This window comes from Eptesicus fuscus, chromosome 5 (genome assembly GCF_027574615.1).
Source record: "Eptesicus fuscus isolate TK198812 chromosome 5, DD_ASM_mEF_20220401, whole genome shotgun sequence".
Taxonomy (NCBI): domain Eukaryota; kingdom Metazoa; phylum Chordata; class Mammalia; order Chiroptera; family Vespertilionidae; genus Eptesicus; species Eptesicus fuscus.
This window is the reverse complement of record NC_072477.1, coordinates 30,032,498-30,051,050: the sequence shown is the minus strand read 5'-3', so window position 1 is coordinate 30,051,050 and position 18,553 is coordinate 30,032,498. Positions and strand designations below refer to the sequence as shown.

Genomic DNA, 18,553 nt, shown 5'->3' with positions numbered 1-18,553 from the left:
ATTCTCATGTTTGATGTATTATTTGAATTATTATTTATCCCCACTTTGACAGTTCAGGAAACTTGGGGTCAATGAGAATAAACAAGTTACTCAAGGCAGCAAATTCTAGATTAGAGCTCAGATCTGATCCAAAGCCTGTGCTCTCCACTGTACCGTACTGTCCTCAGCAACATCTGTCTCTGCTTCCACACCGGGCATTCGTTATCCTCTGAACAACTTCGTTTCATTTTAAACAACTCATTACTAGAAAAATTTTGAGATACTATCTATCCCTCTGCCTCTTTCTCTTTGATTTATTATTCATTAAAGGTCTCTCTGAATCCTACATAAAAGAGGCTTGGGATGGGGGGAGGTCAAACTTTTCTCATTTTCTTCTACAGTTTCCATTCATAAATACAGTTTTTAAAGATCACATGACTGAATTTTAGAGTGTGGATTTATCTTGGTTTACTAACAACTCCCTTATTATCAGGCATTTGAAATTATAAATAACACATTAATGAAAATCTTGTGCATTAATTGCTTTTTGTATTTAGGTACATACTGAATGTGATTCCTCACAGTTTGGGCACAGATATCTGACTCAGAAAAGGTTGAAATATTGTACCTACTTGAAATACTTGATCTAGTTTATAGAAAAGGTACAGTGGTTGCAATTTCAAGAAGGCAGTAGTTATCATGAGCCATCTTCATTTCACCAGTGCATGTCAACAGTACTATTTCATGCGCATCCCTAACCGTGCAACTCTATCTGTAGGCAGGAAAAGGAAGGCTGGATGAGTCTTTAAGTAATAGGGGAAAGGGAAGGATCCATGTGTGATCTGTGACGAACAGATAAAAAACAAGTGAAGTAAGTAAAGTCAGATACTGTCTTAATTACTACAAGATTTGAAGGGTTTGGGGACTGAAGAGTGAACATGTTATTTCTGTAGTTATTGTTAAATGTTCTTTTTATGTTCAAATTGCCTAGGAACTTGTTTTTATTGTTGTTGTTTTTTTTTTTCAGTAGAAAACAGATTCTGAAGTTTTATGTATACAGATTAAAAATTGAGACTAAAATTTTATTTTATTTTACCTTTGTAATATAATAGTAGGACTTCTGGTGCTTTTAATAGTTTCCTTTCCTTTTTTTTTTTTTTTTTTTTAAATCAAAGTCAACTCCCTACATTAAAAATACTTAGTTTTGCCTGAGCGTCAAGCTCTGAGATGGGAGGTTGATGTTCGATTCCCAGTCAGGGCACATGCCCCGGTTGTGGGCTCAATCCCCCGGTGGTGAATGTGCAGGGGGAGGCCTATATCGATAATTCTCTCATCATTGATGTTTCTGTCTCTCTCTCCCTCTCCCTTCCTCTCTGAAATCAATAAAAATGTATTTTTAAAAAATACTTACAGTTTCACCCAGCCATCCTGGCTCAGTGGTTGAGCGTCGACTTATGAACCAGGAGTTCTTTCTATTCCCTTTCAGGGCACATGCCTGGGTTGCAGGCTTGATCCCCAACAAGAACGTGCAGGAGCCAGCTGATCAATGATTCTTTCTCATCACTGATGTTTCCCTCCCTCCCTCCCTCCCTCCCTCCGTCCCTCCCTCCCTCTCTTTCTCTCTCTGAAATCAATAAAAACATTTTAAAAAGGGGAATTATTATTTTTAAAAATACAGTATCTACCATATGTTAAGTGGAAAAAAACTAGTTGTAGAAAGTAACGTATATAGTATGATCCCAATTAGGTTCAAAAAACAAATATACAACAAAAGCAAAACTATGTGTGGCACATGGTAGATACTCAGATCTGTTGATTCTGTATGTACCCATAGAAACTGAAGATACAATCCAGAGTGTTTGGAGAGGTTACCTCTGGGAAGAGGTATGCAGTCTAAAATGTGTGTGTTTTTGTGTGTTTTTAAAAAAATATATTTTATTGATTTTTTTACAGAGAGAAAGGGAGAGGGTTAGAGAGCTAGAAACATCAATGAGAGAGAAACATCAATCAGCTGCCTCCTGCACACCCCCCACTGGGGATGTTCCCGCAACCAAGGTACATGCCCTTGATCGGAATCGAACCCGGGACCCTTCAGTCCGCAGGCCGACGCTCCATCCACTGAGCCAAACCAGTCAAGGCTAAAGTGTGTTTTTATTCGATATACTTTTATGTTTGAATTATTTGCAGTGAGCATGCGTTACTTTTGTATACATTTTTTTAAACAATCAAAAAATTTACAATCTATGAATAGACACCTCTTCTCAAATAGGTCCATTTCTTCTTATACCCTACAGTGCATATCAAGCAATAAAAGACAGCTATTTTATTTTACTTTTTAAACCTCATTCGAAGATATTTTTTCCATTGATTGTTTTGTTTTTTTTTTTTTTTTTTTTTTTTTTTTTTTTTTTTTTTTTTTTTTTTTTTTTTTTTTTTTTTTTTTTTTTTTTTAAATATATTTTATTGATTTTTCACAGAGAGGAAAGGAGAGGGATAGAGAGCTAGAAACATCGATGAGAGAGAAACATCGACCAGCTGCCTCCTGCACACCCCCCACCGGGGGATGTGCCCGCAACCAATGTACATGCCCTTAACCGGAATCGAACCTGGGACCTTCCAGTCCGCAGACTGACGCTCTATCCACTGAGCCAAACCGGTTTTGGCAATTGTTTTGTTTTTTAGAGAAAGAGTGGAAGGGAGGGAGGAGGGGCACAGAGAAAGAGAGAGAGAGAGAGAGAGAGAGAGAGGTGAGAGAGGCACATTGATGGGTTGAATCAACCCAGGCTGCAATCAAGCCTTCAATGGAGGTGTACAGGCCTTTGATCAGGAATTGAACCCACGACCCTTTCCTCTGTGGGCCAACGCTCTAACCACTGAGAAAACCAGCCAGGGCAAAAAGACAGCTATTCTAACTACAGAATTATTGATTCTCCAGTAATCAAGAAAAAAGCAGTGATCAAACCTATTTGCTCGGTGTCATTTCCATGTAACTTAATAAGTTTTTTGAAATAGAATTTTTCTAAGGAGATTTTCAAACATACAAAAATTAAATTATACCTGTCTCCCAACTTTAGTAGTTATCAGTACATGACCAATCTCATATCATCTGTAGTCCCACAGCCAACCCACTGTATTTATTTTCAAGCATATTTTAGATATATAATTTCATCTATAAAATATCAGTATGTATATCTAAAAGATAGGACTCAATTTTAACAAAACTAAAATGTGCTTATCACATTTTAAAATGTGCAATAATTCCTTTATATCCACCATCTAGTAAGTTTTTAATATTTTGCAGTTTAGTTACTAATTTTCAACTTAAGTTGCTATTTTATTTACTTTCATTGTTTATATCCTTTAAGTACTTTTAAACTCATGTCTTTTTTCCTTTCAAATTTAGTATACATTTCCTTTGTAGAGTTGTAATGAAACCAAAATGATGGTTTTTGCTTGACTTTGCTTATATTTCTTAAAATCAAAATGAGAAGCTTGAGTAAATGGCTGAGTATTTTTCATTTTCAAATTTAAAACATGACTCAGATATATATTATTGAATTTTGCTACATTAGAATGGAAGACTTGATTCATACCTTGACTGTAATAGCAAAGTGACACAAGTCACAAATTATGATCAGATTTATTCTTTTGTTCAAGTGCTTTTGTGATATCTTGTCTGACTGTAATATTTTTGTTTTACATAGGTCGCTAATTAATAGAAGATGGCAAAGCCCAGCCACAGCAGCTACGTCCTTCAGCAGCTAAACAACCAAAGGGAATGGGGTTTTCTCTGTGACTGTTGTATTGCAATTGATGACATTTACTTTCAAGCACACAAAGCCGTTCTAGCTGCTTGTAGCTCCTATTTTAGGATGTTTTTCATGAACCATCAGCATAGTACTGCACAGCTGAATCTCAGCAACATGAAAATTAGTGCTGAGTGTTTTGATCTCATTTTGCAATTTATGTATTTAGGAAAAATAATGACAGCTCCCTCCAGTTTTGAGCAGTTTAAAGTGGCCATGAATTACCTACAGCTGTACAATGTTCCTGACTGCTTAGAAGACATACAGGATGCAGATTGTTCTAGTTCAAAATGTTCATCATCTGCTTCTAGCAAACAGAACAGCAAAATGATATTTGGGGTGAGAATGTATGAAGATACTGTGGCTAGAAATGGCAATGAAGCCAATAGGTGGTGTGCAGAGCCAAGTTCAACAGTAAATACACCACATAACAGAGAGCCTGATGAAGAGTCTTTACAATTAGGTAATTTTCCTGAACCACTATTTGATGTGTGTAAAAAAAGTTCTGTGTCCAAATTATCTACTCCAAAAGAACGTGTGTCACGACGCTTTGGACGAAGTTTTACCTGTGATAGTTGTGGATTTGGCTTTAGCTGTGAAAAATTATTAGATGAGCATGTGCTAACCTGTACTAACAGACATTCATATCAAAACACGAGATCCTATCACAGAATAGTAGATGTTAGAGATGGAAAAGAGAGTAATATCAAAGCTGAATTTGGTGAAAAGGATTCTTCTAAGACATATTCTGCACAGACAGACAAATACAGAGGAGACACAAGCCAGCCTGCTGATGATTCGACTTCAACCACTGGAAGCAGAAAGAGTAGCACAGTGGAGTCTGAACTAGCCAGTGAAGAAAAGAGCAGAGCTGCCGAGAGAAAAAGAATCGTTATCAAGATGGAGCCAGAAGATATTCCTACAGATGAACTGAAAGATTTTAACATTATTAAAGTTACTGATAAAGATTGTAATGAATCCACCGACAACGATGAATTAGAAGATGAACCTGAAGAGCCATTTTACAGATACTATGTTGAAGAAGATGTCAGTATTAAAAAAAGTGGTAGGAAAACTCTAAAACCTCGAATGTCAATGAATGCTGATGAAAGAGGTGGTTTAGAAAATACGCGACCCCCTAACAACAGCAGTCCAATACAAGAAGATACCGAAAATGCATCTTGTGAACTGTGCGGACTTACAATAACTGAGGAGGACCTGTCATCTCATTATTTAGCCAAGCACATTGAAAATATCTGTGCATGTGGTAAATGTGGACAAATACTTGTGAAGGGTAGACAACTTCAGGAACATGCTCAAAGATGTGGAGAACCCCAAGATCTGACAATGAATGGGTTAGGAAATACTGAGGAGAAAATGGACATGGAAGAGAATCCTGATGAGCAGTCTGAAATAAGAGATATGTTTGTTGAAATGTTGGATGATTTTAGGGACAGTCATTTCCAGATAAACAGTATTCAAAAAAAGCAGTTATTTAAACATTCTGCCTGTCCTTTTCGGTGCCCTAATTGTGGCCAGCGTTTTGAAACTGAAAATCTAGTGGTTGAACATATGTCTGGCTGCCTAGACCAAGATATGTTTAAGAGTGCCATCATGGAAGAAAATGAAAGAGATCACAGACGAAAGCATTTTTGTAATCTGTGTGGAAAAGGATTTTATCAGCGGTGTCACCTAAGAGAACACTATACTGTTCATACTAAGGAAAAACAGTTTGTGTGTCAGACATGTGGGAAGCAGTTTTTAAGAGAACGTCAGTTGCGACTGCACAATGATATGCACAAAGGCATGGCCAGGTATGTCTGTTCCATTTGTGATCAAGGAAACTTCAGAAAGCATGACCATGTACGGCATATGATTTCTCATTTATCTGCTGGTGAGACTATATGCCAGGTCTGCTTTCAGATATTCCCAAATAATGAACAGTTGGAACAGCACATGGATGTTCATCTGTATACATGTGGAATATGTGGAGCAAAATTCAATTTGAGGAAAGATATGAGATCACATTATAATGCCAAGCATTTAAAAAGAACATAAATCATTTTCTGTGTTCTAATTTTTAGTTCATAGCAGAAAAAACACCAAAGCAAAGGATGTGAGCTATTTAGAAATTGAGTTAAGATTAATTGTTGGAAAAAAATTTCAAGGCCCTTTTACCTTAAATATTTTTGTTTAGGATCTTAAGTATCTACATTTTAGGTGTTATTAAATGTTTATTTTTGTTTTTTCTTAATAGAATTCTTTGTTTTTAGTTTGTTTTAGCTATGATTAAAAATTTCTTTTAAATGTAGACTATAAGTGGTTGTTACCCCTTTAATGACTATTAAACTTTAGTTTTTTATTAATAAGGTGATGACTTCACTATTTCTATGTGGGTGTTTTTTTAAGGTTATCCTGTGAAATTTTAAACCCAACGTCATTGGCCATTCCTATTTAAATTTTAAAAAGTAATTAGTTATTTAAAGCTATCCTATTCACTTTTAGTTTTTTTTAGCTTTTCTTTTTGGTAAGTTAAACAGTGATTTAGCCATTGTTTATTCCCCTTCTTATCAGTGAAATTCATATTCTTATTAGGCAGGTTAGGTGCACGGAATCTAACCTTGAAGGTTGACATGGGCTCAGACTTGGCCCCAAAAGATTGATAGACCTAAGAAAATTCCTATAAATGAATATTTTCCTATAATTGATAAAATATTATCATTTAATCACATTTAAAACTTATATTAAGTGTAAAACCCAATGACTTTACTCCATTTGAGAAATTTGTGAGGATAAGTCATTTTGTTTTGTGATATTAAATTTAACTATGATAGTTAATTAAAAAGACATATCTTGTATTCATTTAAAATAATTTAAAATATTCTTATTTCTAAAGTGTGTTAGTTTATCAGTTATTTTTGTTTATATAAATAGATTTTAATAGTTCTCTAGGAATATGACATCTAAAGAAAAATGATTTTTCACCTTTAAAAGTACGTACTTTTGGAACTTTGAGATTTGAGAAAGCTGCCATGTGTATTGATAAAATAAATAAAATTAAAAAATCAATTACAAATCTGGTTGTTCTATAAAAGTAGAGTGTGCAAACAACTGTCTTGTGTTTCATACTACTAAGATTTGGAGAAAATGTGCTTTGGCAAATTGCAGTTTATCACCATGCTTTACTATTATTTTTTTCTGTAAAGGACTATAAACTTTGAGGACTATAAAATAATCACAGAGCATATAAATGGAAATAGTTTATCATTTTTTAGTTAAAGTAGTATTACTGTTAGGTATTGCTGACACAGGGTCTACATGAATTACATGTGAATTAAAACACTGGCTAATGACCTGCCAATAAAAACAACTATTGAGTAGAATGCCTTTTAATGTGAGTTACTTGCATTATAATACCATTATCATAATGGGATTTGAAATAACTACTATATTTAAAAGTATAATTTTGTGAGTATAAATAGTATTGCTCCTTTTTTACATCAGATTTTTAAGATATGCAAGTCATATTTTTGTATACAACTTGCATTAAAGAACAAGTTGCCAGGAGAATTGAGAGATCTATTGACTAACACAGACTTAGTTGACAGAGAAGTGTTAGAGCCCAGTGTGAGTCAGAGATTTGTGGGGAGACGTTGAGGTGTTAATAGGAATAGAACAGGAGCCATGCAATAATGGGAAGTAGAGATGGGGAAAATACACAAAAAGATAAATGAGAAATCAAAGATTTTTTTTTTAAAGCTACATAGAAAAAGTGATTCATCTTAGTCTTGGATACAGTAGTTTAGCAAGTAATTAAATCTGAAATGCAACTTAAAATGAAATATGCCATGTACATTACTGATAGGAACCTGATAAAAGTTTTGTAACAAACCCAGAGACAATCAGAGAATAGTGTAGAGAGATAAGGTAAACTTAAACCAAATTTCTAAACTGTATAGTATCATAGTAAACATAATTTTCTCTGGGACCACTGTTATCCATGACCCTCATCAAAATCTATTGCAATGGCTTTTCCATCAAAAAAGAACAGGGTTCTTTCTAAATACTACCACTACTACCAATCCATTTCCTAATGGATTGTCTATTCTATTAGGAAAGGGGATATAACTTAAGTGTTTTGACATGTACTAATAGCCAACAATTAGCAACCAAATATATAAATACTAAAGGTCGGGTGCACGAATTTGTGCACATTGAAAGGAAATTGATTAGAAGAAATATTTTAGAGGCCGGGGAGGGACCGCGGGAGGTTGTCTCCAGGGTGTGACCAGCCCATATTGCCCAGTCCTGATTGGGGGCGTCTCACCCAGTCCCCATTGGGGCTGGCCAGCCGGGGAGGGACCAAGGGAGGGTTCCAGGGCATATCCAGCCCTCTCGCCCAGTCCTGATTGGCTGGACCCCAGCAGCAAGCTAACCTACCGGGCGGAGTGTCTGCCCGCTGGTGGTCAGTGCATGTCATAGCGACTGGTCAAGCAGTCGGTTGACCGATCGGTTGGACACTTAGCACGTTAGACCTTTATTTAGATAGATTAAACCGTCTCTAATTTTACATGACTGAGATGTTTATAGTTTCACAAAGCCACACCTCAACCATGTTTTCTCTGTCTCATCATACAGAACACACACCTTTTGTTCTGGAACTAGCTACAAGGGAGCGCGGGCTTTAAGTATAATGTACAGTTTTCCTTGTTAAGGCAAAGAGTTCATTTAAAGGCTACTTACTTGCCTTTTAAAACTAGGAGGAATGAAAAGTATCCACCACCTTTGACCAGCCCAGTTTCCTCATTTTTTACCTCTCGTGGGGTGGAATTACAGCTTTGGAGCTTGCTATTGCTTCTTGCCCTTTATTGCTGTGAAGACAGTGAATCAAGGTTATGGAAGCTGTGTGCTCCTCTTGTCTTTATAATTTGAGTGATTGGGCTCCAAATCTAAAAATGAGAGGAAAATCTGGATAAGTATATGCACAATCTAGTTTTTCTTTCTGTCTCATAAACACAGTCTTGCTTAAAAGGACTTTTGTTCTCTAGCAAGGAATTCTAGAGTAATGGAGTCAGTGCCTAAAAAGCTTGCCATCAATTATAGTGCCACTCAGATGTTTGTAATTCTTTAGTAAACAGGACTAAGAAACTCAGAGATTAATAAAGCACAACCAAGGGGCAGTGGACAAGGACTCTTAATCACCCATTTATTCAGAGAAATGCCTTATCACATAAAGTAAAATAGCACATGGTTAATGTTTAATGTGTGAAGTTTGAATATAGACAAGGATTAGAAGAAAGATTCCAGGGGCTACTTACAAAAATAAAAGAATTAAGGAGTTTGCTAGGGCACTCAGAACACCAATTAAAAGGTAAAATAATAGACTGACCTAAAAAATCCTATTTAAGTAATGTGGTTGAGGATAAAAATATGAACAAGTCATAAAAGTTGAATAAAAAAGTAAAGACTTGAAATTTTCTGTGATTTGAATAAAGATTGAAGTAATTTGGTAGGTTAAAATAATTTGATTATGCCCTGGCCATTGTGGCTCGGTTGGGCGTCATCCTGTGCGATGAAAGGTTGCTGCTTGATTCCCAATCAGTACACATGGCTGGGTTGTGGGCTCAATCCCTGGTCTAGGGTGTGCAGGAGGCCCCTGATCAATGTTTCAATCCCACATCGATGTTTCTCTCTTTCTCCCTCACCCTCTCTTGAAAAATCAATAAAAAACACTTTTCAAAAATAATTTGAATAGATTTAAAAAATTCAGTTAGAGCTATAGAATAAAACAATTATGAACATGCCAATGACATGCCTAAATACTTGAGATAATATACCAACTTTTATATTCTAAAAGAGTGGTAAGTGAGGGTTGTGGTTGTTGCCAACTTTCTCCCTGGTTAAAACAATAACTTGTTTCCCTAAATCACTTAAGGAACTTCCATATTTAATAGGTCTCTGGAAACCCCCCCCCCAAAAAAAACAACAACAACAGTGAAATTGTTAAATAAAAACTTGTCATTATTTTTAAAAGCTAAATCAGTACCAATCAAAAGAAAAATAACCTGAATGTGTATGTGCACACATAGTTGAGAATAAAGAAATTTGGTTTTCTTAATTTTAAATGGTTTTATGAGTTAAAATTCCTTTTTTTTTTTTTTTTTTGCTATTAATCTACTTTGGTCAGTTCCTCATTTTTTCTTACCATCCCCATCTCTTGTGTATCATCAAATGCTTCTCAGTGATAAATGCTACTGTTCTGCAGGCACCCTAGCATTACTAGGATCCTAGGGTACTGAAAATTTCTGTGGGAACATATCCTTGTGGTATGTTCTCCTTAATACTTGGGGTATAGTAAATGGGGTGACAGATGAATGCCAGGGAACTAAAGCAAGTAGAGTTATATTTGGTGTTAAGAAGTTGAAGTGGCAGGCCAGATTTGGAAACCCATGATCCATCCATCCTAGGGCTCTCACTAGTAATCCTTGCATCCATTTAGTTAGCACTCTTTCTACTCTGCTAAATGCTTTACATGTGTAATTCTGATCTTTACAGCCTTATGAGGTAAGTATCATTCTAATTTTTCAGATGGGGACTGAGGTTCAGAGAGACTTTTTTCCTGAGACCACACAGAAACTAAATACTAGATACGAGAGCTGGAATTTGAACCTAGACCTATCTGATTTCTACATTCCTGTATTTCACCACTAAGCTACATACTCCACCTACCAAGAAGCACAAAGAAGGGCCTTTTCAGCCTAGGAACACATGTGATAAAGCTCCTATGAGACTCTGTGCTTCTTGTTCATCACCTCTCATCTGAGGTGCCTGGTAACATAGCTGGTAATAGTGAGTACCTAATGAACATGTTGAATAATGTAAAAATAATCAGTTGAAAACAAAACTTTTTATTTGAATGGGTCATTCAGGATGATGTTTTAGAAATAAAGACTAAATACCAATATGTTTCCATTTTCTTTATTTAAACTTAAAACACTTAGTGGTATTGTCAGCCACTTTTGGGACCCATGGTAAGCGCTCAATTAAAAATTAATTTGAATTCAACTTACATATTTCTATATTTGTGAACTATCCTTTCTTTTCCTTATTCTTGACCTTTATGTTTTAATTTTCCCCACCAATGCTCATTTCCTTTTACTGGTTATGAAACTGATGAATAACTCAAATCATTTGAAAATATTCCCAAGAAAAATCAGGACCCCAGAATAAACAGTTTCCTCTTTTTGCCTTAACAAAAGATGTGGATAAGAAATTTTTCATTTCTTTGGCTAAAAAAAAAAAAAAAAAATCCCTAATTACCATATTGTGATTGGCTTGATTAAAGTTTATAGAGCAATCAAAATTTGACTAAAAACAAAAGTTGTTCTTTACGCCCAGCTGGTATGGCTCAGTGGTAGAGTGTTTACCAAGAGGTCCATAATTAGATTCCTGGTCGTCACATGCTGAGTTGTGGGCTTGATCCCCAGTAGGGGGCGTGCAGGAGGCAGCCTGTGGATGTTGATACTACTCTCATCCATGGTTCTCTCTTCCTCTCTAAAAAAAAGAAAAAAAATAATAAAAAACATTAAAATTTTTTTTCTGGTCATTTGTAATTCAATTTACAAAAAATAACTATGGCTTTTTAATGTAAACTTTAACAAGTCTTACTTGTAAAAGAAATGAAAGATAATTTCAGGAAACAACAGCTGTATATCCACCCTAACATAGAAGCAAAGTTTAAACAAATGAACAGTTATTTAATGGTTTAAGTGAGAGTTTCCTCCCAATTGAAATGATTTTAATGTCCTGCATCTTATTGCCAGATTTTTACAGCCTATACAATAGGTTTTACTTCTGTGTTAAAATCTACTAATTCAAGGATCTATCTGCCAAATTTTATTTTTTATGTTAGAAGAATGGGTAATGCCTATATAATCATTTAGGGTTACCCCTTTTCATGGTCTATCAAACTCAAGGACATATTTATTGGGTAACATGGGGAGAGTCTCACTAAAACCAGATGAAATTTAGCTACTTATAAAAACTATATGCTAGCAAGAGGCAAAAATGCAAGGATTTAGAAATTTTATTGGTAAATATTAACTAAATGACTATAGCAGCTTGTAAATTCATGCTAATTTTAAACCAATTTAATACCACCTACATATTTATATGTACATGCTTATTTGATTTTAGCTTTAAGAAGTTTAAATCCTATTTAAGTTGTTCCCCTATTATATTCAGGAAAACCAAATCATTGAGATTCATTAGTGACAATTATTCATCCTTTCTATCAAAATCCACCACAGATCACTAGGGGGCAGGAAACCATTATGATTTCTCATTATCTTATTCATTTGCTAACAGAAAAAGATGGCTGTGAAAATTATAGCTCAGTGCTTGGCTCTGGATTGAATGTATCAATGTACTAATTGCCATTATAATAAGTCAGAAATCACAGGAAACCAGGATCAAAGGATGACCAAAAAAAAGGGACATGGTTTCATTTCAGAGTCAGGAATATTAATTTTATGTGAGAAAATTTCTATATCCTCACCTATTTGAGAAAGGAATAGAGTTAGGTAAACAGCCTATGAAGCCCCCAGTTAAAGTTTAAAAAGTTACTATGTTGTTTTTATTCTACTTAAAGCAATTGCTTATACCAATGGGAATTAGCAGAATTCATTTTTAGATGAAATAATTCTAAGCATACAGATTATGAAAGTCATTTTTTCTTTCAAATGCTTATATGTTCCCTGATATGTTGGGGGTGGGGTGGGGTGGAAGTATTTTAAGAAACAATCTCTTTGTTAAAAAATTAAGGCAAAGTGTTGCTGCAAAAAATATAATTTACCCACAATCACTGGGGCAGGCTAGGGGAGCTGTGAATTTAGGAATTTGAAGGAAAACTGTGCGCACGCGAAAGTGTGTGTGTGTGTGTGCGCTTTATTTTCATTTACAGAGTGTATTCAGTACTTAATATTTAGAGCAAACAATGTTAACTTGATGTTCCACTTTTAAATTTGTTAGGTCTATGTTTCAACCAGATTTGCCATTAATAAGTTAAAATACATTGTAAAATTATTTGAAGGAAAACACTTAACTGTTTCCTTCCTCCCTACTTTCATCTACCTGGCTGACATTCTATCTTTATGTTACATATTTATGTGCTCTACCCATTCTAGCTTAGATAATGCAAGAGGGGAGCTGGGGGAAGTGTCCCTATAGTTGGAGAATTATTTGAGTGATGAGAACACCTTATATCTGAAGAGTATAATGAGTTACATTGGGGAAGAAATTAAATAAATTCAAGTTCTAGGAACTATGCTTTTGTTTCCATTCTTTGTTCTATTAATAGTGTGCTGGTCTGATGCCAAAAGCCATGAAATTCTGACCTAAGACATGTATCTTGCAGCGCAGTCAACTTGTAATATTATTTTCTTGAGTTTTGTCTTTTTCTGTGTGGCAGTGGTGAAATAGGGCCTTCTAAACCTCTGGAGAAGTGAGATCTGAATTTGGAGAGGACCTGGGGAAGAATCAATCTTCAACAGATAATCTTTAAATCCAGACCCAGGAATATCAGATCTGAAGTGACACCATCTTTTCTGTCTTCCTGACAAACCTCATCAGCCCCAAATGTTCCAGTTGCAAGCATCCAAGAAAACTCAGAAAAGACCACTTTGAAATCACTTTGTTGTGACAAAATTGAATCACGGCGACTCTCCTAGTATCTGTGGAAAATCTGCTAAAGAAAAGTAGAATATTCATAAGACTTCAATGGGTAAAGTTACACTAAAATGAAACTATATGCTGATTACCTTCAAGGGTCCCTTCTAAAAGGCTTGCTAGGCTACTGTAAATATCTATAATAATCTATAATAATAAAAGCATAATATGCTAATTAGACCAGACAGCAGGGTGACCTTCCAGACGAAGCCAGGGCTGCGAGGGCCAAGCCCCTTGCACGAATTTCGTTCATGGGGCCTCTAGTAATCACATAACTGTGTAAACACATAATTCTAAACTTAATCTGAGTCAGAGTTTACATATTATGAAATGCTTTTAGACAATTAAAAAATTATACATAAAAATCTGTAGAGTATAAATAAAAATGTGGGTACAGAGAAAAAAAGCAAGAACAATACTTTAACAAGAAAAGATAATATAGTTATTACTCACTGTAATGTAACATTTAACCTTTTCTTACTGTATATATGTTACAAACTTGATTATTAATATTAATGAAGCTCTCTTTTAAGTCTGTTAACTTGAAGGAAAAAATAGAAGTGGTATTATTTCTTCAATAGTGGTAGATTTTCACAATTCACAGACAACAAAAAGAATGTATCTTAAGACATCATTATTTTCTTTTGAACTTAGCAATATAACTTAATAGGACAGAATGAGTTTCTGTTAAACACTTATTTTCAGTATTAATGTTTCTCAGTTTTCAAATTTCAAGATAAAATTCAACTAAGTGTTGAATAAAACAATGGTTAATATATTTTAAAAGTCCTTTCAAGAGGAAATGAAATGTTTGGTGAAATTTTAACTTGGCTACAAGTACTTTTCAAAAAATACATTTCTAGCCATATTATTTCCTTATTGTGAGTATACTTGTAGTTTTACTTTTGGTTAACTGTGTACCCAATTCATTATTATTTTATTGTACAATATTAAGATGTCATATATTTTCAGAAATGTTTATTATGTTTTTATACCTATTCAAATATTTTAATAAGGAGTTGCACAAAGAGATCTAACTTAGAGTATTCATAGTAGTATACGCAGTTAAGTAATTTAAACTCTCTAGCTATAAAATAGAATAACTTGAATATTAATTCTAATAATTAGATTAAAAAATCAGAAAAAGTTAATTACAATATGTGGGTCCAGCGGCAAGAAGGTAGAAGAGAAATCCACTAAAGATTTCAAAATCATATGAATTCAATGGCTTTAAAATAAAACAAATAAGTTTAGAAAACTGTTAGTTTCTGAAAAAAAAAACTAGAGTTAATCTCTTTTGGGAGCATGAGGGAAGCCTATAGAAAACAAACTTATAACAAGTAAGAAACAGAAAAGATAAAAAACATTGTCAATAATTAAAGGTTCCAGATCAAGATAGTAGAGATTCAATAATTTTAATTGACTGGTAGAATTAGATTCACAAAAGAAATATGCTTAAATTTTGATTACTAAAATATGAATATAATGATAAGAAGTGATTTAAATGCATTCTATAATTTGATTATTTTCTGTATATTAGTACAAAATGGAGTTTATTGGGTTACATAGAGAGTTTTTGTTACATTTATAATCCATTGTTTTTACCTAATAAAATTTCCTCCTCTATGTTCAGAAGTTAAACTGTCTGTATATTACTTTTATTTAAACTGTACTTTTCAACCTTTTAAAAAATTATTTGTCTGAAAAGTTATCAATTCCTTCCATTCTCTAATACCAAAATAATAAAATATCTGATATAGCTAATTATAGTGGTCCTGAGAAGCTTCAGAAGTACACAAAGAGAATTACTAAAATGATTACTGCCAAATCCTGTTTTCTTTTAATACACAATGACTGCAAAAGTACTAATTCATAGCAAACACAGATGGCAACACATTAATTAGGTTTCTTTATAATACAAAAAGAAAATTTATAAGAATCCACTGACATAGTATTTCAAAGGGTTGGTTAATTCGTTTTTCAGAATAACAAACATAATTTATTTATAGAAATAACTTCCTAACCAGTATAATTCATTTTGTTTCTTTTCAGTTAAAGAATTTACTAATTTTGTTTCCAGTGATCAGCAATGAGTACTCTCATTTCATATCAGTTCTGAAAGACGATTGTCATAGTTTCAGTTAATTTTAATTTCACTTAATTTAATAAGTGTCACCAATAATGGCATATTGAGTCTGACTTCTTTCAGATTATTTCAGACTATTCCACAAGAGTCTATCCTCCAAGTTAGCACTCTACAAAACTGAAGTAGGAACCCACAGTATTTATAATCTGCTGTGGTCACAGATTTCTCTCCTGGAAAAAGGCTTTGGTTTCTAGGTTTGGTTCTGATAGCCTGCAGTGCCAGGCATGGTAGTGTCCTACCCTAGGCTGCTGTGTATCTATAGTTTAATTGTAACTTTTAAGACAGTTTTCCAAGACTCAAAGAAGCAAATAGTGAAATTTTTCCTATATGACAGGTGATTGGATAAATATATTGGGATAGGATACTTCCAAGAATTACAAAATGGCAGTATTTACAGAGGTCTTAAATATAATAATTAGTTTGACAACAGTTTGCTCATAGGTCCTCAACTTATCGGCTGCTACTTACTCCACCTTCTCTTCAGGCCAACATTACCTCCTCAAAACAATCCACAAACTTTATGAAGGTTGAACCTGGGTAAGGACTGAGAGCGTGCCAGAAAAATCCATAAAATTTTTCCCCTAGTAATTTGGGAAAAAATTTATTCTTAGTCTCCCTAGGGCAGGCCTGACTATCCATGTACAAAGTTTAGACCTTATTTTATTCATCTTTGTATCTCTAGTACAAGTATTTTCAGATGTGACTTTGTTTCATCTTTTGATATTTGCAGTTTGAGTACAGAAATATAAGAGGTAGGCAGATAATCTTCCTCTTATACAAGAAAAAATATTCAGTTTTTTGGGTCACTTTTAATAAACTTGAACTAGTGAATCACTACTGTGTTCCAGGTACTTTTCTGGCTGTTAGGGATTAATTAAAGAGGGTTTGATATATACTAAAACTCTTGGTTTTTCCACACTGTGTTGAACCTCAGCCTTTGGATTTTAAAAATACTTTGAAACACATAGTATTTATAATCTGCCAAACAGATTTCATTTGGTGAAAATCAGTAGTAATTTCTATGTAAGTAGTAGGATTAGTAAGTTTTGTCTTGAGTGAATGTTAATAGTCAAGTTTCAAAAATGAATTGTAAAAACATAAGGGTATTTAGAAAAATTACTGATAATCCTACCATCTAGAGAGAACCAATTTTGATGCATTTTTCATATACATAAGATTATCCTACATATGGGATAAGAAGTTACAAAAGTCTTGTATCTTATTTTCCACTTAATTATGTCAAAAACGTTTTTCTGTGTCATTAAAATTCTTGTAAATAATTTTTATGGCTACATAATAATTCATCATGTAGATATACTATAATTGATGTAATAATTTTCTTATTGTCAGATATTTAAGCCATGTCCTTTTTAATGCTGTTATCATAAATAATACTACCTGAATGTTCTATTATTTCTGGATAAATCCCACATGGTAATGCTAAATAAAGGATATGACTGCATTTAAAGTAAAGAAAAAATATTATCACATTGCCTTCCAGAAAGATTGTACTAATTTATATTCCCACTAGTAGAGTTTACCTGTTATGCTGCACTGGTGCTGGCTCTGATGAATATTATTTGACCATAAATTTGCTAAGTTGATAATTTTAATAGACCATATTTTTAATGAATTCTGAGCCACAATCATAAAAAAGAACAAGATTTAAAAAAATCAATACCAGTATAGAACAATGTAAAAATTCTAAGAATGCTCAGTGTATGATAATGTTCTAGGACTAAAAAAGTTTATTTCATATAAGATCAAAATGCAAATACTGCATCTTTTTGGGGAAAGCTCCGGATGCTAAAGTGTGAAACATCAGTTTACTAGATAAAAAGTTAGAGCAGAAAAAAGATATTGCTAATGAAAATACAAATAAATTGCTACTGTGGTTTTACAAAGCCATGTTATAGATGAATGTGGTAGTTAGGCTGCAAGAGTTGTTTGTAATAACTGTACATAGAGATAGTACATAGTTACTAAGAACCTCTCCCTTCTGAAGTTTTAATTTTAGTGTTTGTGTATACGAATTGGCATGTTTGCTTTTTGCAATCTTGCCTTGCCTGAGGTAAATGTGTGAGAGATCTGAAGAATTTGTTTTTCTTACAGTTCTGCTTTCTGTTGTAGCCGAGACCCTGTTTCTAGATCACATCATATTAGTTCTACAAAGATTTGGATTATTCTCCAGCCCTCTAATTCCCCCTTTTTAAATAACTACATAAAAGACAATAATTTGCAAGAAAAAAATCAAGAGATAAGTACTCACAATTTAAGGCAGCTCCAATAGAAAACTTTTGGTTTTATCTTTGTCTTCTTAATTTCTTTAAAAGATTTCCTGGTTCATATTTTTTTTTTCTTTTATTTTTTTCATGGAAAAGGAGATGGGAATTGTGGTTAAAACCAGTACTATTTAATGAGATGAACAAATTAGTAGGAAGTGTGTTTTTAAATATTGGAGATTACATATACAACTAGGTAAAAGAAAGGCAAATGTTCATTGATGAGGCTTTATAGGGTTCTAGCAACATTACTTCTAGGCCACAGATGATGTGTTCCTCAGACAAAAACTTTGCTCCAGCACTGTCTCACACAACTTTGATATGGGCTGTCCATTACTACCCTCTTTCAAAGGATGTGCTCCACCTCCCATAGCCTCAGGGGGTGGAAATCATGGCAGATAAAGTTCTGAAACCTATCCTGTCCACCTGAAGACGCTCTTTTCTTGTATCCCTGCTCTTGTAGTAACACTAATCTGTATAAGATTTATAGTTGCCCCAGGATACAGTGCTTTCCTCTTAACCCAAGCTCCTACAACCCACACACAGAATGCCTTTCCTCCCCGCTTGGCTGGCAGACTTCCGCACCTGGCTCAGGCCTGGCACCTCTTCCAGGA

General features: G+C 34.1%; 1 protein-coding gene, 1 long non-coding RNA gene and 1 other non-coding gene across 8 annotated transcripts in view; 1 reads left to right on the top strand and 2 right to left on the bottom strand.

The window, feature by feature from the left end:
• ZBTB1 (zinc finger and BTB domain containing 1) overlaps positions 1 to 11,337 on the top strand; it is a 26,358-nt gene extending 15,021 nt beyond the window's left edge. Inside the window, exons 2-3 of one of the 2 annotated variants that reach the window (XM_028141604.2) lie at positions 3,684 to 5,599; positions 10,374 to 11,337. In XM_028141604.2, the coding sequence (XP_027997405.1) occupies positions 3,702 to 5,599; positions 10,374 to 10,425 (1,950 nt within the window). In that variant the 5' untranslated portion in view covers positions 3,684 to 3,701 and the 3' untranslated portion in view covers positions 10,426 to 11,337. Of the gene's footprint in view, positions 1 to 3,683; positions 7,169 to 10,373 lie in introns of those variants that run through there. The other variant, XM_008138953.3, reaches the window with a different exon arrangement.
• On the bottom strand, positions 8,352 to 18,553 carry LOC129149122 (uncharacterized). 5 transcript variants are annotated; one of them, XR_008556085.1, is made up of 5 exons: positions 17,927 to 18,553; positions 13,965 to 14,052; positions 13,408 to 13,530; positions 11,213 to 11,339; positions 8,352 to 8,734 (listed from the first exon to the last, which is right to left on the bottom strand). It is a non-coding gene; the product is annotated as an uncharacterized LOC129149122 (long non-coding RNA). The 5 variants fall into 5 exon arrangements; XR_008556083.1 differs by having other exon boundaries at positions 8,353 to 8,734; positions 13,408 to 13,527; XR_008556084.1 differs by lacking the exon at positions 13,965 to 14,052 and having other exon boundaries at positions 8,353 to 8,734; positions 13,408 to 13,527.
• On the bottom strand, positions 15,589 to 15,654 carry LOC114230674 (small nucleolar RNA SNORD2). Its single transcript, XR_003616642.2, has one exon. It is a non-coding gene; the product is annotated as a small nucleolar RNA SNORD2 (small nucleolar RNA).